Consider the following 25,626-nt stretch of genomic DNA (forward strand, 5'->3'; position numbering starts at 1 on the left):
TCAAATAAAATCATCTGTACCAGCAGACATGCAATTTCATTTCACCATCCCAGTTATACAGAATACAATAACCTGCAAGCAATCTACTGGTCAAAACCATAAAATATATAACAAAGCAATTTGAAATCTGAAACAGCATCTGTGTTTAACCTTATAATCAGGTGTTTGCAAGATATGCTCCTTCAGAATATGGTGCACTAACTGAAAATGTGACTCATGAGGAGCAATAAGATAAGATTGCTTCACCTGTGATAACAAAACAGAATAACCATTAATACATATCACTGGAATTTTTTTATACAAACATTAAAACACAAACAGTTTAAAAAATATATATACAAGAAAAAATGTATAGCCTAAGGCCCTAGAAGTCTACCTAATATGTATTTTCTTTTACTTTTGCAATTTTTAGAGTATGGCAATGACAATAGTTGCTATAACTTGCCTTAACAGGAGTTTCTACACAACCCATTCCAACTGTATCAACATATTTGTGTTCCCTTTTCAAAACAAGCTGAGATACACAACGGACCTGAATATTTTTTAAGAATCAGTAACACTGTTGATGGAATAAAGAACCTGAGGTTCAAAATTAATTATAAAATAAAAATAATAACCTAACCTCCTTTGGTATGGTTGCAGAAAACAGCAAAGATTGCTGCTGACGGGGCAAACAATCAACAATTTTTTCTACATCCTTTCTGAATCCTAGGTCCAGTAAATGATCAGCTTCATCAAGTACAAGCGTCCGCAAGCCCATTAACCGCAGAGATATTCCAGACTTATTCTCAATGTGATCCAGTAACCTACCAGGTGTAGCAACAAGTATCTGCAAAAATTGATCCAGGAAATACAAAAAACATTATGTTTCTACTTTGAGTAATGATTTTATTACACAAAATCAGCAACATCTCTTTTTCTTTTCTCTTCCCCCCTCCCCTTGCCCACCAAAAAAACGCCTTACACTTGGCCTGGAGCCACATAGTGGGAAACATAAATTATTTTATATATAACAAGGAACCTGGCATGGATCTGATTCAAGGCGTTTTTGGTCAACTTTAAATCGTATGCCTCCAACAAGAGTCTGCACCCTGATGGCATCATGATATTTCAGCAAAACCTTTGCTACAGCAGCAACTTGATTAGCAAGTTCTCTGGTAGGGCAGAGAATTAGAACATATATTGGGGGCACCCGTTGAGACGTATTGCTACTCATAGCTTTCAGAACTGTTTCAATAGCAGGAAGCTGTTTGCGCTCAACATCATAGATAAGGAAAAAAAAAACAGAATGCAGTGTGTTAAAAATAAAAGAAGTAGGGTGTACCAAAAAAGCTACATTTTTTCCAGTGCCAGTTTTAGCTTTGACTACAGCATCCATCCCTGCAGTGCAATATAATCATCAAAATCAAATCCAATAGTCATCTTAGACAAATGGCAGAAACATACTAACAAGCAAAAGACTGAAACTGGATCCTAAAAAATGCAGGTTGAGATAAAGTACTATAATGCAGCAACATTTACAATACAAATCTTTTGTAAGATTAGCAAGAGATAATCACAACAACAACAACAATAAATGACAAACAAAAATTGGATTGGCAGGCAGGGTTGCGAAAATCCAATCTGAAAGAGAAAAGGCAACATACCTCTTAGAATGGATAATGTGAGAAGCCTAACTCACCCCCAAAAGCTAGCTCAAGGGGTGAGGGTTGCCCCTCAAATGGTTGATGTTTGTCACCACAAAGCGAGGGCTAACAGAAGCGTGGTCCCAGGATCAGAACTGACTCTAATACCATCTTAGAGTGTGTAATGTGAGAGGTCTAACTCAACCCCAAAAGCTAGCTCAAGGGGTGAGGGTTGCCCCTCACTTATATATTCTAATGTGAGATTACTTTTAGCCGATATGGGACTTCGATTATTTTCAACAATACCCTCAAGGCAAATAGGTAGGCTAGCCTCTCGTATGCGGGTCATATGAACATAGCCAGCTGAAGAAAGTGCCTTGACCGTCAGCGGCGATATGCCACACTCGTCAAGGCTCTGCAAGCATAATTGAGGCTGCATCAACCACTTTAGTCTGTAATTTCCCACAATATCAAGGATCACAACAAAATTGCGATTTAAAACTTTGTATCCATCTATCTATTATACCCTTTTCGATTTTCATCACCATCCCTCCCACATCCTATAAGTGAATGCTAATCAATCATAAACACTCAAAAAGAAAAACCATTTTCTATTACAATCATATAAAAAATCCAAGATAGCAAGCAAAGGAATACCTTGTGTTGCTTAGAATGCTTTCATTGCTTTGTTGTTGCTCACTCTGTTGGTCCTCAATTTGGCTCAACTTCCTCTTATTAAGCTCATAACTAATAAACTCAAACTCTGGAGAAGTCTTGGGCACAACCCTCCGCTCTCTCTTGACATCATACTCCCCTAAAGAAGCACTACTACCCCTCTTCTTCATACTCAATTCAACTTCAATCTCACTCTCGCTCTCACCAGAAGAAGAATCATCACTACCCTTTCTCCAAAACCTATATTTGTGGGCCCCAACACGACTGTTCCCAACCTCGGGAACAGCACGGTAACCCCTGGTGTGCTTGGGGCAAAAATCAAGGTTCGGTGTTGTCGGGTTTGGAGTTAGAGGACCGTCGTGGTTGTTCCAGAGGTCTTCGGCGCCGTCTTTGACGAAGCGGTCGGCGAGGGCTTTGAAGTGGTCGTTGGGGGAGAGAGGGCGGTGAGTGGCGGCAGCGGCGGAGCGGTGGTCGGGGGAGAGGGAGGAGCGGATGTGGGAGCGAATGCGAGCTGGGTAGAGCTGCTTCTCTTGTTGGATGAGTCTGTTCTGTTTGTCTCTGGCGAGCTTCTCGTGCATGCGCTTCCACTTCCACTTGTTCACACCGCCGGGAAAGGTTCTGGGACCGCCACCCATGCTTCGGAGCGAAACCCAGTTCCAGTTGCACGCTGCCCTACGCGCTTCCCCGACCATCCAACCCCACATTGCTGCAGACTCCAAAACCACAAGAAACAACAAAGGGAAAGGGTTTTTGTTTTTTCACCAACCAAAACCAAACCAAACTGTTCTTATTTCTTTTGTACTAGGATAAACTAATCACTGTGTCCTCCGAATCCACCGATTCAGAGACTTACAAGAAAATTTTGCCCAGGGTGACCTGATTAAACATAAAATGTCAATTATTAGAGATAGAGATTTATTTATTTATTTACCCTAAATCAAGTTTAAAAATTTATACAATTTTCCTACTCTTACATTTATATATATATATATATATATATATATATATATATATATATATATATATTGAGTAATTATGTTATTACTGTAATAAGGTAATTCGATATATCCTTTTGTAACAAGCTGGATTTTTCATAAATAGTCAAAATAATATAATAAATAAATATGCGTGTTTGATTCAGCAATTTTTATCCACGCTAGTATTCATTTCCAAGTCAAAAACAAGAAGAATGCGCAGGAGCAAGTCTACGATTTTTATGGGTGATGTTTTTTTATTTCCAATTTGTTTCAAACAGAATATAGTATTTTTTTTATTCCGTAACAAAACAAAATATATTGTGGTAGTGACTAAAATTGATCAAGTCGTGTTTTGTAAAAGAATTATTAATCCAGTCATCGACATCATAGTGAATGGAGTTTAAAAACATATGATACCCCAAGCCGAACACTATGAAATCTTAATCCAGTCTTACTCAGGACCTTTATTCGACATTTTGTATAAAGTAACAAGTTTGATGTGGGATTAAATGAAACTGACTTATAATTTCCTTAACACTAACTTTATGCTGCATTAACAAACGCTACACTGATAAAAGGTTTTTAACTTCAAATATTATCTTAGCGAACAAACCAGACGTTAATCTTTGGCTTGTAGAGATTTCTGATTTTGGATTTTCTATTCACATCAAATCAAATAATAAAACAAATCAAGTCATGGTGTTCACAAAGATTACACAATCCACCACTAGGGTTCCTATAAATAACTTGAATTTGAGGAGTTTTTATCTCTAGCCCAGTACACTGATTTCTTCTTTAAGAATTTCAAAAGCATTTGATTTGATGATGGGTTCATAGATAGAGGAGGTTCCCTTCAAGCTTTAGAATGGCTCCTTGCAGCATTTCGTCTCGCGCAGCATCCCACGAAGTATATAATACACTGGCAATGCACAAAACAAAGGTAGATAGAATTAAGGCACCAATGACCTTAAGAATTAATGTTCTCTGATTGTTGTAATCTTGAAAAAGGGCAAGAATGTTTGTTTGTCTTACCAAGACAACAAATAAAACAACATTAAATATTGCAACAACTCTCCACTCGGTTTTCATGTATTGTGCCACACCAGCCCTGGAACCAAGATCGAGGACAAAACAAACAATGGCAGTGAAATAATTTACTCATCTAGAAAAAACAGAAATGGAGCATGGGCATGCATGCTTACTTGCAAGAGTCACAATCATAGCATTTGACGGCCCGATAATTCTTGTACCGCTTGCAGTCATTGTTTGGGCTAACTGGATGAAAGGTCAAGTCATAGTAGGATGCATTTACAGCAGGATATCCACATCTAAGTTACATAAAACCCCAACTCAAACAATATCAGACATGTGCACTGGTTTTCTTATCTGAAAACATAAAATATACTCTATTGAAATGCATTTGGGTAGCTGTTATAAACGAGAAAACAGAGAATAGAACCTACTGGGAAGGCGGTCGGCAGCAGCCAGCTTCAATTGGTGACAATTTAGCTGATTTATATTGTTTAGGAGTCTGCATAAGAAGATTTGAAAGGGATAAATCACAGTTGTTGTTGTTGTTTTTTATTTTTTGTGTATAACAGATAATTAAAGTCAATGGAATACCTTATATTTTTTGGATAGGTTATTGCAGTCATCAGATTTGACAAGACAAACCTTCAACCTCTCCCAGTTACGAGAATTGTTTAACTAAAACAAAGAAAAATTTCAAGCTTTTGAATGTTAAATGTTTTTGTGCACCAACAGTTCTCCATGTTGACAAAAGTGTTACCTCTTTGAGAAACCAAGAACTAAAATCTTGAAGTTGGTATTCCTTATACCTAAGCAGCCAAAAAAGCTGTCATTCATCAGATCACACCATGTTGTCAAGAACTAGAATAAGAAAAAAGCATTAACCAGACATTCATTCCTCTTATAGCCAAGCAGTCATACACAGTGTATATATCATGGAATTGTCACGATTTCAAATATCAAGGACCATAGTAATGTCTACGTAAATGAAATACTAGACTACTAACCTTAAACCAGTAACACTATGACCTGATCCGTTGTTAGTCACGATGAACCTGAAACAATGGCAGAAGATTACATAAGATTGAAATGAATATCCAAAATCAAATAAGCCGATTATTAGTTGGATGATAAAAAAATAGGAATGAATCTGATAAAACATAAATTCACCTCTTTTACTAACATGATAACATAGATATTAAAAAAAAGATTAAGAGAAAAGTATGTTTAAATGTTTAATTAGTTCCTGTACCAAAAAATGTTTAATTAATTCAGCTGTTTTGACAATTGACATTACTGTTCCTCCACAATCCACCACAAGAGGCAGTGAAGCATATTAAAGATGAACAGAACAAGAAGGATATCCATCTTAAAATATCAAATCATCCAGAAACATAGCTGCTAGAGCATCAGCTTTTTAACTTGCCATGTTCTTAGTGCATGTTCTGATGTGTTTTAGTTATAAAAATTCATTCAACATACCTTATTCAATATCAAAATATCATAAGCAGATAAGCTATTGTCATAGCTTTACATGTTTTCACCAATTTCTTATTCCAAATTAGTAATTGCAAATGATACTACTAGTAAATAGTAACTACCTGCTGCAAAAAGATAATATGAGGACTCATTTTGTACAATGGAACACAAAGGTAGCAATTTCAATAATCAGAGCAGCCACATAAACTCCTAATTGGCTTAATGACCCGACCAACAAAGCAAAGAAAACTGAAATATGAATATGCTAAGGCTTGTTAATGCAAATGCTGAGGTCAGACTCTCACATACTTACACCAATACTGTGAAGACCAGAATTCCCACCAAGACAAAGAACAGGGTGATCAGATACTGCAAGTACAATGTCAAGGATGATACCCAGAATCCAAATTTTCTTTCTTTCTTTATCTGATGTAGCCATCTTAAAAATAATATATTATGTATCTAACAAGGAATAAGGATACAATCCATAATAGTATGGAGATGTTTTTCAGGGCACCCAAAAAGCCAACTACAGATCTGCACAACACAGAAATGTGATAGAACACAATACACTGGAAGAAAATATTCAAAAGGAAAGAAAAAATGCATCAAAATCATAAACAACGCAAGGCTGACATTAAGAAAATAACTGCTCCGAGGCCTATCACAGGCACGGTGAGAGACTTTCGGCAGCCATCATGATGAGTGCTCATCCACACTCCAAATATTATCACAGCAATGGCCAAAAGCTGCACAAGGAGAACATGAAAACAGCATCAACAGTCACAGAACTAAAAATAAAATAAAAAAAATTTGCAGCCTGCTTGATTCCCTTCTCACTTCCTGGTTTTAAAAACTGTTTTCTACAACATTTCCATACTACTCAGCAATCAGATTCTCATATAAAATCCATTAACTTTTTAAAATTAATTAAAAAAACAAGTATTTTTAAAAAACCAAAAATCAGAAACAGCTGGAAATGTTTTCTCATCGTCTTTTCTTCTGTTTTCATCTTATTCAACCTATCCCTCAATTCCACACTCTAGTCTGTACCTTGCATCGCCCTCCACCAGTTGTCTGAGCAACCTCATTTAGTTACATTTTAAAAACTAAATACAGTAAAATAGAAATCAAACACCCTTAAGTCCCAGTTCTTATTTTCTGTTTTCACCTTCAGCACACAAAATAAACAGCTAGGGAAAGGAAGTGGTAACTGATAACAGCAAGTAAGGTTGGCTACTAAAAATCGTAACTTTGGAACATGTTCAAGTGAAAACCGAAGTGGGGTATGCAAAAAAAGCACATGAACACAAGACAGTAGATAAAAGTGAAAGGCAGAGGAAAATGGAACAAACAAACCCAAAAATTGAAATATAAAAAAAAGAAAGATTTGAACTGGCAAACTCAAAAATTGAAAGAAAAAAGAGAGCAGAAACTCAGGAACAGCAGCATTACCATGGTGAGAAAGTTGATCCATCTAGTAACAAAGGTGCTAGTTCCCATTCCCATTTTGTTCCGCGGAGGGAAAACTTGAAGTGTCTGAATGAATGAATATTCTGGGTTTACTTTATTCAAAAGAATTTCGTTTTGTTTTCTACCAGCTCTGGAAACAAAAGAAAATGAAGAGAAGATTCATACAGGGGTTAAGGAAGGGAAGGAGCAGTTTCAGTTTCACATCATGATCATGAAGCGGGTGCATTATGTTTGATGAAGATGCGCCGCACGGTGTACGCCAAGAAATCCAACATCTTACGACACGATACCCGATGCTACGCACACTCGAGCGTAACAGTATCACAAAACAAAGAAAGCTGTCTCTTTTTTATGAAAAAATAAACATAAAAATGAAAAGAAATGAAAGCTGTCTTTAATTATGGAGAATTCAAACTTGTGGTCACACATTCCCAGTACAACGTAAGCCCAGGCTGTTCGAAATATTTGTTGTTTAACCCAGAACATCAACAAAGTGCATATCTGATCTATTCTTTTTATGACATAATCCAATTTTGTTAACTAGTAACAAAATCATTGTTCTATGACTAACGAGGATAATTTTGTAAATTGGACAATTGTTAAAAAAATATTTTTTAAATCTCAAGGGTTGATTAAGTAACATAAGAGATTAAACCAACTTATAAGTCCGAGTAAGTAACTTATAAATTAGTATTATAGTATCTTACAAACACATTCTATCACATTATAAATCATGTTACAAATTTAAATTTCTACTTGTTTTCTTAAAATGAATATAACAATTTTGTATAAAAAAATTCATGTCCATAGACTTTCTTTTTCTTAAACTTAGGTGTCCTTGCCTTAATTATTGTAAAACGAAAAAAGAAAATTCACATTTTTTTTAAGTTTAATTTTAGTCTTTTAGGATATGTATGATTTAGATAATAAAAATAGAAAAAATAAATATAAAAGATAAATTTTTGAATTAAAATAGAATGAAATATGTGAGATTACATAATTTTTTTTTATTTCTCTCATTTTTCCATCAACCAAACACATCATTAAATTTGTTATTTAATTAAGATTTTAAAAAATATCTATTATTACTCTAATTATGATGTAACATACATTTAATTGTCACATTAATAATTATTTTAAAATGATGTAACATGGTCACATCTTTAATAAATATAACTATATTTTTATTTTTCTTGAAACTTATAGTAAAAATGTTAATAATATCGAATGATATATATTTTTATTCTTATCTATTATCTCTCGGAAAATGATAATCAAGATTATACCTATTTTATCATTTAATAAAATTTAGCTGAGATTCGTGGAATAAAAGTGAAGTATATCAAATTAAACTTACATGATTTAATATGATTCATATATATTTTTATAACAATAAAAATTATGTTGACATTTTAATTACGTCAATAACATAACTTTTACAATTGTTTAATATGCTTAGTTATAAGAAATTTGTACCCAAAAAAAATATCGTTTCTAAAGTCAGAGATTACCTTTTTATCCTTTTTTGTGGTCCCAAAATTTTGTTTAAAGGGTTAAGCTTCACATATTGATAATTTGATTTGATATCAATTGAGTGGAAGGAAGATAAAACTTAATTTGTTCAAATGTTTGATAATTTTTACTTTTATTTTTGTAAGAAAAAAGATATTTTAGTCTCTATATTAGGAAAAAAAAAATTATAACTTGATTCTTGTAGTTTGTCAAAGTTGTTGAATTGGTTAGGTTAAATTAAAGTTAATTTATGAATTCAATTATAACTTCAATCTCTACTGTTATTTTTAGTCTAAATAATTTTGAATATTAAAAAGTATTTCTAAAAGCATTAAACTTTAATTAAACATATTTTTAAATGTAATCAAGAATAACATTCATGTTAATAAAAAATTTAAGAATGTGATTTCTGAAAATACAATATAGCTTGAAACAAACACCTTTTTATACAAAAAAAATCATATTTTAATTCTGACGTAAAAGACAATTTAGCAAAATATAATATAATTATAATTTTGCTAATAATAAGGAATTATATATAAGCATTTTTCTAGAGTTAAACTCACCTCGATCCATTTTGCTGCTCATTGCTCTCCATTTACAAGAAATAACCCTTAATGGGGCTCCATTGCAATCAAAACTACAATACTCAGCATCCATCATTTAAATAGGGTCAAATCGAGTCAAGTTATTTAACATTGAGACCATTTTGATAAACAACTCTTTTGGAAACTCATCAACTTTTTTAAGTTCAATTCATTATCTTATATTTAGTAGCTTGTTGAACTTATAGTGAACTGAACTCAAGCCCACAAAATGAACATTTCTTTGTTGAGTTCAAGCTTGAACCAAGCTAGCCTTAGTTTTAACACATGTAATTGTAAATTACCAAAAGTGATTTACTATATGCAATGGTTGTCCAGGAACAGTATCAATCTGTCTAATTTCTCAAAGCGGTCGCGGTGCACAAGGCAAACAAGAAATGGCATCACTTGACCCAAGAGAAAGGATTCGAGCTTTTTTCTACTTGTCCTTTATATGTAACCCCTCCTCTCACCCCCAACACGTCTCCCCAAAAGTTAGAAAAATATGCCTTTATTACTACTTTTTTACAAGAAAGAAAAAATTGATCCTCCCACCAATCCTCATGCATAAATTAGCTTGAAATGCTCCTTATATTGCAGCTTGCACTCTCCGAAAGAATGCACAATCACCAAAAAAAGAAAGCAACAATAGGCTTTACTACTGTCACCATCCACAATTATTCTACTCTGTTGGCACATGTCATAACAGCTGACTTCATCCTTTCTTTATCTAAAGAAGTCTGAACTATCACCTGCCCAAAATGATTTATTATTAGGGTTATAGATTATAGTATGAATGAGTATGACAATAAGTGATTTCAATAAGTACTCCACCTACATCTAGAATATGGATAAAAGAAAGAAAAAAAATAGACCACCAAAAAAAATAAATAATACAAATATGCAAATTAGTGTGTGAGACCATAGTTAGGTTGCATTTGAACATATTCAACAAAACCATAAGTTGTATTTGAACAAGATTTTGGTTCTTAAACCATGGTTTGAATGGAAGTGAAAAAGAAAGGTTAGGTTGGTTTTCCATTGGGTCAAACCATGGTTTGCAAACTAGAATACAATAGTGTATTCTATGGAACAATCAAAAGCAACTGTTTGCAAGCTTTTGTAGACGCTGAGGAAAATGACATGTCCCAAAGCAATTTTATCAAGTATACATGCATAACTAAAAGAAAAATCATCTTGAATAACTGAAGAAAAAAAAAATACTAGTGGAAGGGAAGACATTTTTGAATGATACAACATTACCTGTTTAGCTAGAAATTAAAACAGAATCTATAACATTACCTCTTGTATTTTGTTTCCAGATCGAGCAAGTAACTTATACTGATCCTCAAAGATGGATGCCATATAAACCTGGAAAAAATTTGGTTTCCATACTGATAAATCAAGAACTTGAGTTTGCTAACAATTATTAAATTGTGCCTGGAAACAAGTGATAAACAAAAACAATACGTTGATAAAGAAGAGGTTTAGGAGAACTAGAGTTTGTCTGTGTATACAGGAATGTCTAGTAAACTGGCAGTGGCTGCTCAAAACAAGAACAAGCAATCACATTATCATAGGAAAATGAAAAAGGAAACCGAGTGGGGTTTATTTTTGGCAGAACAATCTTCTAGCTGAATAGTAGTCCACATCATTATATTTTCAACTAAAAAAGTTATAAGGCAACCATAAGAAAATTCTATGTCAGTTGATTAATTTGAACCTTGATTGGCCTTTCACAAACAATATGCGAAATCCATAATGCAAATTGTAACTTATGATGAGTTCTGACAGAACAAATACTGAACTAATACTCATTCAAGCAAACAATAAAGAACATTATGCAGAGGTTGAATATGCGTCACTGTGTCCGTACCTGAAAAGTTGGAGCTAAACCAGGGCTTCTAAAAAAACGGCCTTTTGAAACAGACTGGACTCCCTCAATCTTTTGCAATTCTTCGACAAGGGAATCCACTTCAGGCCACTGTCCAAAAATGAGCATAATTTGATGATTAGTCATGTCAAACCAATAATCCAACTGGACAATAAAATAAACATAAATATTTATTGATGCTTCATTGTATGGGTAAAGTCGGCTTCTAAACTATATTGAGAAATAAAGTCTAACAACAATGCAATTATTCAATCAACATAATGGGTATATGTTTTATAATTTTTGTAGGTACTTAGAGTGACTTCTACTTTCTCATATAAAGATTACCTCTACATCTGTTTGAGCTGCTTCCAATCTTCCATCTAAGGGGTCATGATCCCCAACTATAGCCTCTAAGGGATTCATTAATGGATCAGGCTGTCATAAGAAGATAATGAGTTGTTAAATCACAAAGCGTATAAACACCGCTTAATCTAAGTGAACTTGGTCAAAATAATCACAATTCTCCCCTAATGAAAGGAAAAGTAAATAACATAGATAAGTTACCATGACCTCCTTCAATGATAAAAATATGCGCTCAAGAGCAAAGTTTATTTGGTGAACTTTTGCCTCCAGAACCTGGAACAAAAGTAAGCTTAAAAATAAATACAAAGTAGTAATCTATAAAGACTTCAAATATCATGATGGGTACTTGATCAATGAACCAACACGAAGAAAGTTACATTTTCCAAGCGTAAAAGGGGTTTATTCAAAAAAGCAAATGAATTATCAATTTTATGAGGAGTATAAATTGCTATTGCCGTGTTCTCCCCTGGACACAAGCTTTTTTCTTTTGGCCACCCAAGTATTGATGTTGTTGCAGCCAAATTTCTTCAACAAGAGCCTAAATCAAATGTTGTGAAACCAAAATAATGTCCTAGGAAGTAGCTCATCTAATGAAATTGGTGACATTGATGGGCTATCCGTCTATTAGATAATTGTTTATTTAGTCCATCAATGTCACCAATTTCATTATATGAGCTACTTCCTTGGCTATTATTTGGTTTGGCAACATTTGATTTAGGCTCGTTGAAGAAATTTGGCCACAACAACGTCAATACTTGGGTGGCCAAAAGAAAAAAAGCTTGTGTCCAGGGGAAAAAAAGCTTGAAGAAATTTGGCCACAACAACGTCAATGCTTTTTTGAATAACCCCTTTTACGCTTGGAAAATGTAACTTGCTTTGTGTTGGTTCATGGCATGGTATCAAAGCCTCTACAATCACATGGTCAAGAGTTCAATCCTTGTTGCCTTTATTTTTCTAAATTAAAGATACATTTCAGTACAAGGTTGGGCAGACATGTGCAATGTGAACATGCTTCAAGCTTAAAGGACTTTTGCATGAGGTGGAATGTTAGATACTGAAACTGACCAGAACACAAGAAAGGGAAATATAGATGTGTGGTGCACTAGGCAAAATCACTGATATCAGAAGAGAATATACCAGTGAAATAACTCAATAAGAGAAATACAAGAAAGATTAAGTACTAGAAATGAATAAAGAAAATGATGACCAAGACTTTCAAGAAGCCTGGCCTGCTGTCCCTCCCAATTCTACCGTGCACTCTTTTCCTACCTCCATCCTACCCTTCCCACTACTGGCATATTTTATTACATAACAAACTCCTCATTGCTCATGCCACACCTGCCACGTGTAAACTAATATCATTCCCATTGCCCACCCTTTCCATGCTCACGGGAAGTGCATATCCCTTGCTTTCTCTTCTATTTCTCCTTTTGAACCACCTACTAATAATGGTTTGCAGACAGATGCAAATGGGTACTTTCACCCGACAACTTATGCTTTTGGACAGTTTATTTATGACATCATCTATATTGAAAGCATGGAAAATAGACGGCAAAGTCACAAACATGGAAGAAAAACAAACAATAGAAAAAAAATGTAAACAAATTGGTTGTGGCTCACATCATTATTAATTTTAGTGGTTGAAAACTATTTTCCACTTTATTAATTTGTCACATTGTCAAGAAGGAAAATACCTGACCAATCTGAAAATATGATGCTGGGTTCAAAGTGGCATCCCACGATAATTCAGACTGATGAATTAATGCAGAAACTCCTTCAACCTTCATTAATAAGTAATAACATCAATATTGAGAATTTTTTACCACCGCTCTGAACTCTGATTCCATGAAAGGGCAAAGGGTATCCAGGTGCTTAGCTCAATACAAAGGCACAAGCATAGATATGTTTGTAAAACTGAATGCCATAATACTGACATAGTGATATTAAATGCCGTATATACCTCAACAAAAATCCCAAAGTAAGCAATTTTCTGGACACAGCATTACACTATATCCCCAACTTGAAGTCTAGCCTGTGGCGAGAAACAGAAAACAAATCTGAAGACCACTTTGTTGCATTCAATCAACAACATAAGCTCCATGCTAATTCAAGAAATGTTATTGTTACTAAAGTATTTACCATGAGATTTCGCTTCTTCTCAACTAATTCTTCCTTCTCTTTCGGTCTTAAAGAGAATATGAGCTTTCTCATTTTTCTGTCTGCCACTAACACATTTGCTTTAATTTTCTGCAAAACACATGGTATATATGTTTAACATTAAGATTGATAATATTCAAGTTCCATCTTTTATGGTAAAACTAAAGGAATATATTTTGGCAGTGCATTTATGTTTTGAATACCAAACCTGCCCAACAAATGAAGATAAGAACTTAAGTTTCTCTTGATCATAAATCCTTAGCAGATCTTCCAATTTCATATCTGGTGAAATTCTATCTTCAACTTTACCATCAATCTCCAGAGATGGAGGAGAATCAGGAGACAAGTTCTTAATTTCAGCATCAAAACTTGTAATAGTGCCTGAGTTTTGCTTGTATATTGATGGATCTAAGCCCTTCTGTTTTAACCATGACTCAAAAGCTAAGAACTTCCACTTGGAAGCAAGATTACGGTATGGCAGAAATCCTACCAAGGAACCAAAAGAAACCTGTAAAATGGTTTAATTTAGTTCATAGGAAATACAAAAAAAAAAAAAAAAAAAAATCATTGATGACTAAGAAACTATTTTTTTATTTACAAATGAAAGTTCTTCATACCACTTTCTAATTACTTACAATGAACCCTTTGGTATTGCAGCTTACTAGTTCCACGTCTTCTCTATCTCCAGTCTTAATCAAATCTTGTGTCCTGGTCCAATCAGCATCTTCGCTTTCCTACAAAATTAAAAAGCACAACGGTTAACATAAAGTTGGGAAAATAGATAAATAACTCGTATAATCCATATAATCTGACCTGGAAATCTGACATATCAACAATTTTCCCTAAATCATCATTGTTTGTGCGACCTCCAATATTACGGGAAGCACCCTCTTCTCCAACAAATTTTGAGGTTTGTTTCACATATTTATCTAGCCTATAAAAAAAATACATTCAAGCAATGAACTAAAACTGGAATTGCAACCATAAACTAAACCATAAAACTTTTTTCATATACCTTTTTGGCTTTGCCTGTAGCGCAGCTTCCGCAGACAACTCCACTCTAGAATCATCTGACTTTAAATCTGACAATTGACATAAATCATTCGGCTCCTCATGGAACTCCAGCTGTCTCTGCTCATGTTGCTCCAATCCCTAATTAATCGAGCACAAAATTAGTTCATATCCAGCCTTACATTCCTAAATGCTATATTGCAACTAGCAACAAAGATTGGCACCTACATCATTTGGGATCATGACATTCACTTCTTCTAACTTCTCTTCCTTTTCACCACTAGGTTTGTGTGGCCGTTCCAACAAGGTAAAGCCACCAATTTCATCACTTAACTCTTCGTTCCACATCTTCAACTCATCATCATTGTTCCCTTGGCCATCCACACTAGAAGAAGGCTCTTGGATTGCATCTGTGTTCTTGGCAACTGCTGCTTCAGGCTTCCTCAACAGTGTCATGTCACTAAACGTGTCCTTCACTTGCTCATCCTGCATTTTTGGCCTCATTCTCAACCTTGATGTCAACGTGTCCCCATCACCGTCATCTTTAAGCACGGCTGGCTTCCTGAGAATAACATTGGGAACAATACTCTTCCTAACACTCCCCACCTTATTTTCCGCTCGGACGGGTTTCTTAATCTCCAATGCAGGTTTGCTATCATCGGATTTAAATTCCATCCCCTTAGCAGGAACAGGACGCACCAAGCCCTGGTCATCCAATTTCCTTGATGACCTCCCTCCCTTAGAGCCTTCAAATGGAACTTGCTCCACTTCCACAATTTTACCCTTGTTCTTATAAAAGGCTTTCTCAATATCAAGATAAGAAGCATCAGGATTAACCTTTCTTCCCATTATCTAAAACAACAAGCAAGCATACAATGGTGTATTGAATCAATTAGAAAGACTAAACTATAAGCATATAAACAAAGTAATTATTATACGAACATTTTCATATACCTTGGCAAGGGTGAGCTTGGGGTCCTCTCCGAGTAACCGACCGAACTTGAGTTCCATGAGGTCGTAGCTGTCGAATTTAGGTGGTTCTTTTTCTCCTTCATTTCGTGATCGTGAGGCAAAGACCTTGACTCTCTGATTCAGAGAAAGGGTTCTTGTTCTGTCCGATGAAAACCAGTGAAGCTGGGTGAAGAAGGGTTTACTACTGGTGAGAGGAAGAGACCCCATTTTCCTCTGAATTTCAGTTTACAGCTATGTTATTATTATTTGAGAAGGGATTTGTTGTTCTCAGAGTAAGAGAGTGAAACCTTGGGTTTGGATAAACGGCTAGCAAGTAGAGAAGAAGAATGGGGAACAACGGAAAGAAAGGGTTATCCCCCACACACAAATTAATCTGGTTCATGAATAATTAAATATGAAATTAATATTTTTAGTACGTGCATCGTATAGATTATAGAAAAATATTTATTTTTTATGATTCAAATTCATAATAAATAAATAATTTGAAATATTTAAATTGTGATATAACATCATTTTGATTATTAATATTTTGAAATTATTCAAATTTAAGTTAGAAATAAAGATAATAAAAATTGAAAAATATGAAAATTAAGAAGATGAAGTGTATATAAAAAAAATCCCTTAAAAAAGCATATAAAAACAATATAAAATAAAATTAATTTGAGATAGTTGAAAAAAATAGTTTTTTTTTTTGGTGAATAGGAAAAAAAACTAGTTAGTTACGTTGTTGTTAGAGTAAAATGTATCTTAAATGACAAAGAGATAAATATTTATGTTAAAATATATTTTTATTGTTCACATTTTCTATACATTTCAATTTGATCTTCTGAATTAAAAAGTATCACCCAGTCCTTTAGGGTTTTTTTTTTATATAAAATCAAAATCATCTTTTCATCAATTTTTTTCACTAATCATGTATTTACATAACAAATACCTAGATGATATGGTATCTCTGACAATTTGCATGAATCAAACAGTATGATAAACTAATAGAAGAATAACAAATACACTTTAAAGGGATAAAGTTAAATTTTTTATACTTAAAGTACTAAACTAAAATAAAAAATTTAAATAAGAATCCAAAAATATATTTTCACCAATTTTTTATAATGTCTAATAGTGTGATATATTGAATTTTCATTTTATTCTGTAACAATGATATGTTATGTTTGCACCCAATATTTTAAATTAGGATGACCAATGAAGATACTTATGTTTGTCAAAAAAATGCTGTCATTAATATTACAAAAGAATTAAATAAATTAGATGAAATAACATAATTTTTTTACATGATGAAATAACATAATTAGAAATTATTAGGTGGACGAGTGAAATAGATAGTGGTAGTTTGTAAGATCCTAAAACTATTTTCTTTAACAATCTTTATAGTTTCACTCTTTCTAATTTTTAATATATGATTAATAACTTAAAATTAAGTTTTTGATCTGGCCATATATGTTTATATTTATTGCAACTTATTTTACATCGATATTATCAACTACTAATATTTTACTCTATACATTAAAAGGAATATATTTATTTTTAGGATTTCTGAAGCTGAGCCTAAAATGCAGAGCCCTTTACAAAAAGTTTTAGATAGAAGATGATTTTCAGTTACTAATATTTTCCGATACGCCAATTAGGTAAAGTGTATAATTAAGGAGAGTTGTATAGAAAAGAGATTGCTTTTGTAATCCATCATCAATTCAGACAATAGAATCTTCTTTTTCTACTCTGATATCTGTTTCTTAATACACAGAATGAAATACATCTGAAATGACTGAGGCATGCATGCACTTTGGCTTGAGAAAGTCATGTACATGCCCCAAAGAACAGAGAGGCTTAACCTACTGATTGTTTGCAAATTATGGAACACATAATACTGTAATAGCCCTTTTGTGGGAATGATACAAGGCCACGACCCAATCAATCAGGAACTTCAAAATGTCCCAAATGAAATGGGGATTTACTTGTAGCCAGAAAGATCAATTTTACTCAAAGACACAAGTGAAGACCCCCGCTTGCAAAAATTAATGTTCCATCAATCAATCTAGTGCTCTTGCTCAGAGTGATCATCATCAGCTTGTTCAGCTTCCTTTGTTGTTGTTGTCGTGTCTGGCTCTGACTCTGAGCGATCATCATCGGTTGTAGTAGCTTTCTCCACAGCCTCTTGTTCTTGTTGTTGCATTTCACTTTTCTTCAATGAAGCTTGCTTGGACAGATAACTGTAGCTACCCTTCTCCTTGAACAACTGAGAGAAGTGGGGCTTGCAGTAAAGATATCCATCTAGAGCAGCATAGGTTGAAGGGGTCAGGAAACATCCTCCATGTGCACACCTAAAGCATGATTTGTGGTAAAACTCGCCTTCCACGGTCAACTGTCATAAATTCAACTCACAACATTAGCTAACTAATTAAGGGTCATAACTCAGAAGCATATATATAATCACAAAAGGAAATGTGATTTGTCTTTCAAACCTTCTCCAATGGATATACGGTTTTCTTGCATTTTGAACATTTCTCTTGAGTCCCAGAGAAGAAGGCAGAAAGCTTGCTTGGTGCTCTATTCTGTAGTTGATATAACAATTGGTGAAAACCATGTAAATATTTACACAATATAGTTGAATACATAAAATTTACTAACTGAATTATATATAGCTCAAGCAAATAAATAAAAGGTGTCTTGTGTATGTAGAATAATACATACCAGCTCGAGTGGAGGCTTTCCAGCTGATTGAAAATTATGAAACGAAAATTATGCAACAAAAATTATGATTTATTAGCCCAAAAATAGCACAAAACAAAACAGCAGCTGCATGTTATGGTAATTTTTTGTGTACAAAAGGGCTCTTACACGACTGGGATTTCTTGGGGTAGGTTCCAGTTTCCTTGAAAAGCTGCTCAAAGTGCACCTTGCAGTACAAAACTCCTTCGGTGGATGAGTAATTGCTTATCTGTAATGAAAATTTAACATCACAAAATATAGAAATAAGGCTTCAGATTTCAGACACCATGCTTTATTTGAGTTTCTTAAGAATATTTCTCAAGGATGCATATACAAAGTCTTTATTAAAAAAACATTATATTAAAAATACAAATAAAGCATTTGATGCTACAAATAGTAAAATTATTTGTATTAACTGCTATTCAGTACAAAGATTTGAAGACTTTTTGCACGAATTGATAATGAGGTCACTTTTTTTGTATTATTGAACAAAAAGTTAAATAAAATATTGTAAGAAATAATTAATTTAATGCAAATCAAACATACATTAAATATTACGATTTTCATTTGTTCAATTCGTACAACAGATTCGTATGATAAGGTTCCGTGCATAGCATAATTTTGCACATGCACTAGTTCTAATGTTTTAATAACACATTAAGTAATTAAAATCATTATTAAATGCTCCTTAACAAGAATGCAAAAACAAAGCAATGTACCGCAAGAAGGCCATTGCAATGGCTGCATCTGAAGCAGTTCTTGTGATAAGCAGCTCCATCGGCAGATAAACCTTCGACAAAGTGAACAGTTTTGTCGCAAGCCTTGCATTTCTGTTGGGTCCCGCTGAATGCCATATTTGATTATTTTATTTTATTTGACGTACTAGCTAGCTAGCAGAATAATTTGGTTCTGTAGGAATTGGAATAAAGCTAGCTAGCACGCAAGATTGAGGTGAGGGTTCAGCTAAGACACCAAAGGAGGAAATGTGATTCTAGCATTCATCCTCCAGCGTCTTTTGTAGTTGCTGTCCCGTGCAAAATTGCAGTAAAAAAAGGATGAAATGGGTGGATAAGAAGCATTATTTGTCTTTGGATTATGCTCGGACACTAATTTTCTTCTCTAATTATAGGCCTACAACTATGTAACGCACATGTGTCTTTGACCATGTCCTTCATGGAAGGCATAAATTTCTGGATTGGAAGATGATACTTCTGCACCTGTATTGCTGTAAATACTTTAACTGGTCATCAAAAGTGTGAGCAATTATATATTGTCGCTTTAGTATTTGATAAAATTAAAAAAAAAAATCCTAAATGTGTAATCCATCATTTACTTAGATTCAAAATTCAATAAATTGTTAACTTTAAGGATTAAAATGACATATAAATATTTTTGAAATCTTCTTAGTTTTAGAGAATAATGTGACGGACGAATATATTTTAAATTCGAGACTAATATGTAACATTATATTTTCAAATATTAAAATTGTAATTTGTCTATATTTTAAATTAACGAGATTAAAATATTAAATATAAATTTATAATTAATTTAGATAAACATTATATATTTAAGAAAGAGATGTGTTTCTTGTCCCAATACTTTTAGTTAAAATTGGTTTTATTCTTTATATTTTTAAATTGATAAATTTATGCCTTCATCTTCTAAAAATATGCTGTAAGTGTATATGTTGATATAAAGAATGAATAAATTTACATATTTAAAAAAATAAAAGATTAAATTTATCAATTATACCAACTTTGACTAAAAGTATATGTACTAAAAAGTTAAAATATATTTTTTCCTATAAAAATGTATGATAAAAGTAGAAATTGTACTTTCATCTATAATTTTATCTTAATGTATAGATATCTATCACAATATACAGGGTAAAATTGGAAGAATTATTAGGTGGTAAGAAACTATCACATATATATGATCTTGATTAATATATGTATAAATGTACTTAAATTTTTCAATTTACAAAATTGATGATGTATATAAAAAATTATTTGGCATCATAACCCCTTGCTTCAAAACTAGCATGAAAAACCATTAAGTCACTTTAATTATTTGGTATCTGTATAAAAAAAGATTTATAATCTAAAAGTATTGATTAAGGAACTTAAAATAAGAATATTTGTATTTGTCTAAAAATCCAGTATATATTATAAATAATATTAATGTGTATTGGAATTTGGACCCTCCCATATTATATGACAAGTACTTAACCTAAGTCCACCATTATTACGGGTCGAGCTCATGGCCACCAAAACCTAATTAATCATGCCATATTGGTAAACAGTTACACATGGGTCAAACTGTAGTTGATCCCTAATATCACATGTTGAATTATAATGACATCCTCCTTCTCTCACAATAAAGAAATTGCATAATACAACTTTGGACCAAATGCTGTCCCTCGAGCCTTGAGCTTAACGTTAGTTGGAACACATGTGATATATGAAAACATGTTTTTCTTATAGTTTATCATATAAAAATGTAAAGATAATGTAATTTTTGAAGAAGCTACACAAAGGAGAACACTTGATTGTTATGATAAATCAGAACAATAAATACAAATAATTAAGTCATATTTAAATAATCAAAATTAAAATATTAATGTACAAAACTTTTTTAAGCAATGATATAATAACTAACTAATTTTTATTTTTAATTATTCATATTTTTTTTTATGATTCAATCTCATCGCATCCTTGACCTGAGGAATATTTTCGTTATATTATATCTTCCTTGTGTTTTTTGAATATGCAAATATGAATATCCGGCTCTTATTACACATAAGCAACACACACAGCATAATTTAAACATATATATATATATATATATATATATATATATATATATATATATATATATATATATGTATATATATATATAAAGCAAGGCATATATGAGAATTTTTTTTTTTGATTTGGCTGAAAATCCTTTAACTGCCGAAGCATGGTAGATATTTCTTGGGTGAATAGCCACGGGTACGAAACTTTGCTGCTTTCTCCTCTATTTCTAGGAATTCTTCTCCCTTGTAGGCTTCTATCATTGCCCTTTTCTCTTCTGCTGTTCGATGAATTTCTGCAACTTTATTTTGCATTTTTTCTACACACTTGGCTTTGTTTCTGTCCAATTTTTCCTGTCAAATGCAAATGTTTGAATATAACATTAGGATCATTCATACAACTGACATCCAAAAATCAGTCACATTGATGCATGCATTAATTAACCACGTATGACCTCAATCCTTTTAAGATGTGCCTCCGCAGATGCTTTCTTACTATTCTCCCACAATACAACAGCATTGTGCCTTTTATATGCCCTGTTTGACAGTTTCACATTTATCAAGCTTAGCAATCAATAGAGAATGGAATTCAAGAGGTTATTGTGAACGTCTATTCAAACGGACCCTTAAAGTCAAGCAAATGTCTCAGAATTTCACAACATAGTAAATTTAAGATAAAATCCGGTTTCTTTCTTCCAAGAATTATACTACTCCCTCTCAGTCTTATTATAATTGTTATTTTTCACAGATAAAATAACAATAATAAATAAATAAAAAAGAATAATAATTTTATAAAATTAATATTATATCATGATTAATTTATTTATATATTTTGTTGTCTATCATTAATATTATATAAAATATAATTAATGTTTTATTGAAAAACTATAATTATTATGAAATAAATTTATTATTTTCATATGATAATTATAGTAAGATAAAAAAATATTTAATTACTTGAACTTCATTAATTAATGTGTCAAAAGAAGAGTTACGGAATGAATAAATGATACTAGCAAATAATAGTAATCGTCAACAACAAAATATTGTAAATACCAAAGAAATCAAATACTAACGTCAATCACACGATAAAATGGTGAACTAACTTTTTATTGGGAAACACACTCCTAAACTAAAGTCCTAATATAGCCAAAAACATGCCTAAATAGCTCAATTTCACTCTCTGTTTTTTGGGTGGTTAAAATTTTTTAATGAAAAAAAATCAGTCTAAAGTAGAAAAAGCGTTTAAAGTCAAAGAAGATTTACGGAAACTTGAATATATTTAATTATCTCATTTTAATTAAGGAGATAATCAAAACTCTAACCAATGATTTAAAACAAAATAGTATTGCAAGTACAAAAAAAAAGTATTATAACGAACTAAGAGATGGTATCTTACCTGTTCTCTGCTTTTGTCTTCTCACTTTCTTCCCATGCTCTTATTAAAGCCAGTCTTTTCTCTGATTCAAACCTTAAGCACAGCATCTGATCGATGTTATCCCTTAAATAGTTATAAGTTATTTACTAAATACAAATTTTTTAGAAAACAACCTCTGTCAACTGATTCCTTTGAACCCGTCCTAGTGGTAAGAACTGCAACCTCAATAAGGAAACACAATCACATGACGGGTTGAGTAATTAATAGAGTAACATTGAAGAAACGCGTGCAAAATCATGTACTATCTGCCTTATCCATGTAATTTGACATATACATAATAAAAATTAAAAATCATAAGATTTGGAAGTCAAACAAATAATTCTAAATCCTCTTAAAAATACATGCCATTGATTAAAAAAATAATAGTTCATGATGTTATATAAACATACACAACAAATAAAAATGAGTTAAAATATCATAATTTTTTTATTAATTGAAATTGTTTATTTTATTCTCTAAATGAGTACGTTGAAAAGTAATTATATGTAGAACAGGTGTAACCATAAGTCCATAACCAATAATTACCGAAATCCTAACGTACGTGAAGACGCTTGTTAACTTTAAGATACTAATTAAGATATATTAAATGTATTTTATTAATAATATTTCATACATTAAATAGATATTTCTAAATATAGGTAAATAGTTAAAATATAAATTAAAATACTTAAAATAATAATAATTATTTTGGTCGTTAATAATTGAATCTATCGAGTTATTCAATATAATCAACATAGTAAAGAGTTGAGTTTTTTTTTACTTAATATTTTTATTGAAAGTAAATAGAAATTAAAAAAATAGAGTGACTTTGATCGATATTGGAAATTCTAATTTATTTGGTTGAAAAGTTTAAAGAAAGAAAAAGTGAGAAAAACCACGATAATGTTTAATTGAATAATTCTAATTAAATCCTCCCACAACATCTTTCTATTAATCTTCCTATTTTCTTTATATGATAAGTAGTGAATATATTTTATACTTACAAAACATTCTTTAAGTACAAACTACATATGACAAAACCACATGCTAAACTTTAAAAGATTAAATACAATTTTTTATTGAATATCTTCTTTATAAAGTAGTAAGATTTACTCGTGTTTTATTTTATGTCCCTTCTTCTCTCTTTCCCTCGTTTTAATCAAATTCGACCTTAAAACCTAAAAATAACTCACCTTTCTTTTTGACCTTTTTCGACAAAATCACTAAGAAACTACGAAATTGATTCCGTATGGCGAACAAACCTAGAAAGTTGAAACATAAACAAAAAGTATCAAAGTTTCGTGAGGAAAAAAGAAGAAGAGATGTACCTCTGTTTAGTAAACAAAAGTATTTTCACTCTTGAATGTTAATTAATTAAGAATTTAAGATAAAGATTATGATGTATATTAAATTTAGGTCTTAAAAAAATATTATATTTGGACTTTAAATACTAAATTGACAAATTCATTATTATATTAAAGAGGTTTTTATTAATCAGTGACTCAAAGAATTTTAGAAAATAATGTCAAAATTATATAAAATATGTATTTTAAATTATAAATTTCTTTATAAGTTTTCTATAATATAATCTTCTTAATTATTTTCGGAAATTTTTTTATAACCTACTCCTTTATATTAAGAAAATTATATTTTAAATCAAATTATGGACCGTAATAATATGAAAAAATATAATTATTTAAATATTCCATTTTTCATAAAAACAGTTATAATATTAATCATAAAAATTAACCACTACATTATGTATAAATTCAAAACGATTAAATAAATTAAAACAATACATCCGATATACAACATACCATTTAAATAATTAAGAATTCTTGTAAACCTTTAAAACCTATAAACATGACATAATATGAAACATATATATTCAAAACATATTGATTTTAAATATTATATCATCATTATATATCTACAGCTCTTTTCGTTGTTGGTTCTCAAATAAATATAAAATTTTTCTAACAATACCATAGAGTCAATAAGTATGTAGTTTAAATAATATATATCAAAACAGAGTAATAATAATACAAAATATAATCAAATCAATAATATTATGGAATATCCAAATGAAGATATATGAATTTCAATAAAAAAAAAATACATTAAAAGTAGTCAAGCAAATATAAAGCATTCTACATAAAGTTATCATCATGTGTATGTAAGTATGTTCTATACCATAAGCAAATATCCTTCTTAAATTGTAATACACAGAAGTATTCATTTTTTTTAAAAAAAAGTACAGATGCCTACACTACATAATCAGACATTGCAATTATAATATTAGAACTCATAAATTTTCTATTTAGTACAATAAAATAGAATGTTCTAGTAAGAGTGTATTGATATATAACAGCAAGTAATATAAGTTTTACTTCAGATAAAGAAAGGGGTTGGTTGCATCATCCACGGGTTGAAACTTGAAAAGGTTATTAATATGAGTTTTGGTTCAGTCTATGTCCATGCGCATACATGCATTTTGAGTAAGGGGTAAAGCATGTGATCAGAGACTTACATAGATTGAGTGGAGAAATTGCATACTCTTGTCTAACACCGCTTGAAGTGTCTCCGTCCTCCACTTCCTTGCCTCGTTGGTTCCCCGATTCTCCCATAACGTATACACACTTGTTATAATTAATACCAAGACCTTACAGCATGCATGCAGACTTATTTTTATATATATAGCAACACTGTATGTTGGCTACAACAGGGTCTTGATGAATAATGGTCTCGCTGGTATATGTAAGAGACGTGGATAAGTTTCAAAGGAGGGTCCACACACATATTTTTACTATATATATACTTTTTCTTGTAGGTATTCTTCCAATCATATATATTGGTCCGAACCTGAAATACTTTATTGGAAGATTTTCCAAACTATATTATAATGAACTATGTAGCATATGAGATGAATGAAGGGAAGGAAGTTATGGTGAGCCGTAA

General features: G+C 32.0%; 4 protein-coding genes and 1 pseudogene across 6 annotated transcripts; all 5 read right to left on the bottom strand.

Annotated features, from left to right (window-relative positions):
• On the bottom strand, nucleotides 1–3,166 carry LOC100781898 (probable DEAD-box ATP-dependent RNA helicase 48). The gene is made up of 8 exons (XM_041015305.1): nucleotides 2,283–3,166; nucleotides 1,809–2,077; nucleotides 1,325–1,380; nucleotides 1,022–1,246; nucleotides 623–829; nucleotides 446–532; nucleotides 151–246; nucleotides 1–72 (listed from the first exon to the last, which is right to left on the bottom strand). The coding sequence occupies exons 1-8, from the start codon at nucleotides 3,002–3,004 to the stop codon at nucleotides 37–39; spliced, it is 1,698 nt and encodes a 565-aa protein (XP_040871239.1). The 5' UTR covers nucleotides 3,005–3,166; the 3' UTR covers nucleotides 1–36.
• A 711-nt stretch (nucleotides 3,167–3,877) lies between these two features.
• LOC100801365 (tetraspanin-10) lies at nucleotides 3,878–7,748 on the bottom strand. The gene is made up of 12 exons (XM_006580535.4): nucleotides 7,424–7,748; nucleotides 7,241–7,324; nucleotides 6,422–6,534; nucleotides 6,268–6,322; nucleotides 6,099–6,154; nucleotides 5,314–5,361; nucleotides 5,067–5,115; nucleotides 4,901–4,984; nucleotides 4,741–4,808; nucleotides 4,480–4,605; nucleotides 4,310–4,385; nucleotides 3,878–4,196 (listed from the first exon to the last, which is right to left on the bottom strand). The coding sequence occupies exons 2-12, from the start codon at nucleotides 7,292–7,294 to the stop codon at nucleotides 4,131–4,133; spliced, it is 795 nt and encodes a 264-aa protein (XP_006580598.1). The 5' UTR covers nucleotides 7,295–7,324; nucleotides 7,424–7,748; the 3' UTR covers nucleotides 3,878–4,130.
• A 1,900-nt stretch (nucleotides 7,749–9,648) lies between these two features.
• On the bottom strand, nucleotides 9,649–16,094 carry LOC100781351 (uncharacterized; annotated as a pseudogene). Its single transcript, XR_136532.5, has 14 exons — nucleotides 15,716–16,094; nucleotides 14,990–15,613; nucleotides 14,766–14,902; nucleotides 14,564–14,684; nucleotides 14,386–14,484; nucleotides 13,959–14,258; nucleotides 13,733–13,840; nucleotides 13,554–13,625; nucleotides 13,288–13,374; nucleotides 11,795–11,866; nucleotides 11,576–11,665; nucleotides 11,231–11,338; nucleotides 10,657–10,725; nucleotides 9,649–10,106 (listed from the first exon to the last, which is right to left on the bottom strand). The product of XR_136532.5 is annotated as an uncharacterized protein (transcript).
• A 1,325-nt stretch (nucleotides 16,095–17,419) lies between these two features.
• LOC100499865 (LIM domain-containing protein WLIM2b) lies at nucleotides 17,420–19,708 on the bottom strand. Its single transcript, XM_003524416.5, has 5 exons — nucleotides 19,177–19,708; nucleotides 18,587–18,686; nucleotides 18,440–18,462; nucleotides 18,211–18,300; nucleotides 17,420–18,110 (listed from the first exon to the last, which is right to left on the bottom strand). The coding sequence occupies exons 1-5, from the start codon at nucleotides 19,309–19,311 to the stop codon at nucleotides 17,784–17,786; spliced, it is 675 nt and encodes a 224-aa protein (XP_003524464.1). The 5' UTR covers nucleotides 19,312–19,708; the 3' UTR covers nucleotides 17,420–17,783.
• A 1,469-nt stretch (nucleotides 19,709–21,177) lies between these two features.
• REM2.3 (remorin-like) lies at nucleotides 21,178–25,308 on the bottom strand. 2 transcript variants are annotated; one of them, NR_174997.1, is made up of 6 exons: nucleotides 25,199–25,308; nucleotides 22,803–22,844; nucleotides 22,651–22,722; nucleotides 21,707–21,788; nucleotides 21,355–21,605; nucleotides 21,178–21,294 (listed from the first exon to the last, which is right to left on the bottom strand). NR_174997.1 is itself a non-coding variant. In NM_001289233.2 (6 exons), the coding sequence occupies exons 1-5, from the start codon at nucleotides 25,293–25,295 to the stop codon at nucleotides 21,405–21,407; spliced, it is 483 nt and encodes a 160-aa protein (NP_001276162.2). In that variant the 5' UTR covers nucleotides 25,296–25,308; the 3' UTR covers nucleotides 21,178–21,294; nucleotides 21,355–21,404. The 2 variants fall into 2 exon arrangements, 1 of the variants encoding a protein (NP_001276162.2); NM_001289233.2 differs by having other exon boundaries at nucleotides 22,651–22,711.
• Nucleotides 25,309–25,626: the final 318 nt, after the last annotated feature.

This window comes from Glycine max, chromosome 5 (assembly GCF_000004515.6).
Source record: "Glycine max cultivar Williams 82 chromosome 5, Glycine_max_v4.0, whole genome shotgun sequence".
NCBI lineage: Eukaryota > Viridiplantae > Streptophyta > Magnoliopsida > Fabales > Fabaceae > Glycine > Glycine max.

Coding starts and splice junctions, on each gene's coding strand:
- LOC100801365 (XM_006580535.4), bottom strand. CDS start 7,294: ATGGGAATGGGAACTAGCACCTTTGTTACTAGATGGATCAACTTTCTC. Junction 5,362..6,098: donor CTGGTCTTCACAGTATTGGT/GTAAGTATGTGA, acceptor CCATTGTTTCAG/GTTCATCGTGACTAACAACG. Junction 4,197..4,309: donor TTGTTTTATTTGTTGTCTTG/GTAAGACAAACA, acceptor GTGCATTGCCAG/TGTATTATATACTTCGTGGG.
- LOC100781898 (XM_041015305.1), bottom strand. CDS start 3,004: ATGTGGGGTTGGATGGTCGGGGAAGCGCGTAGGGCAGCGTGCAACTGG. Junction 830..1,021: donor TTGAATCAGATCCATGCCAG/GTTCCTTGTTAT, acceptor CAATTTTTGCAG/ATACTTGTTGCTACACCTGG. Junction 247..445: donor GTGTAGAAACTCCTGTTAAG/GCAAGTTATAGC, acceptor TTGTTATCACAG/GTGAAGCAATCTTATCTTAT.
- LOC100499865 (XM_003524416.5), bottom strand. CDS start 19,311: ATGGCATTCAGCGGGACCCAACAGAAATGCAAGGCTTGCGACAAAACT. Junction 18,301..18,439: donor GAAAGCCTCCACTCGAGCTG/GTATGTATTATT, acceptor TATCAACTACAG/AATAGAGCACCAAGCAAGCT. Junction 18,111..18,210: donor CCGTATATCCATTGGAGAAG/GTTTGAAAGACA, acceptor AATTTATGACAG/TTGACCGTGGAAGGCGAGTT.
- REM2.3 (NM_001289233.2), bottom strand. CDS start 25,295: ATGGGAGAATCGGGGAACCAACGAGGCAAGGAAGTGGAGGACGGAGAC. Junction 22,712..22,802: donor AAAGGAATCAGTTGACAGAG/GTTGTTTTCTAA, acceptor GGTTTGAATCAG/AGAAAAGACTGGCTTTAATA. Junction 21,606..21,706: donor CACATCTTAAAAGGATTGAG/GTCATACGTGGT, acceptor TGCATTTGACAG/GAAAAATTGGACAGAAACAA.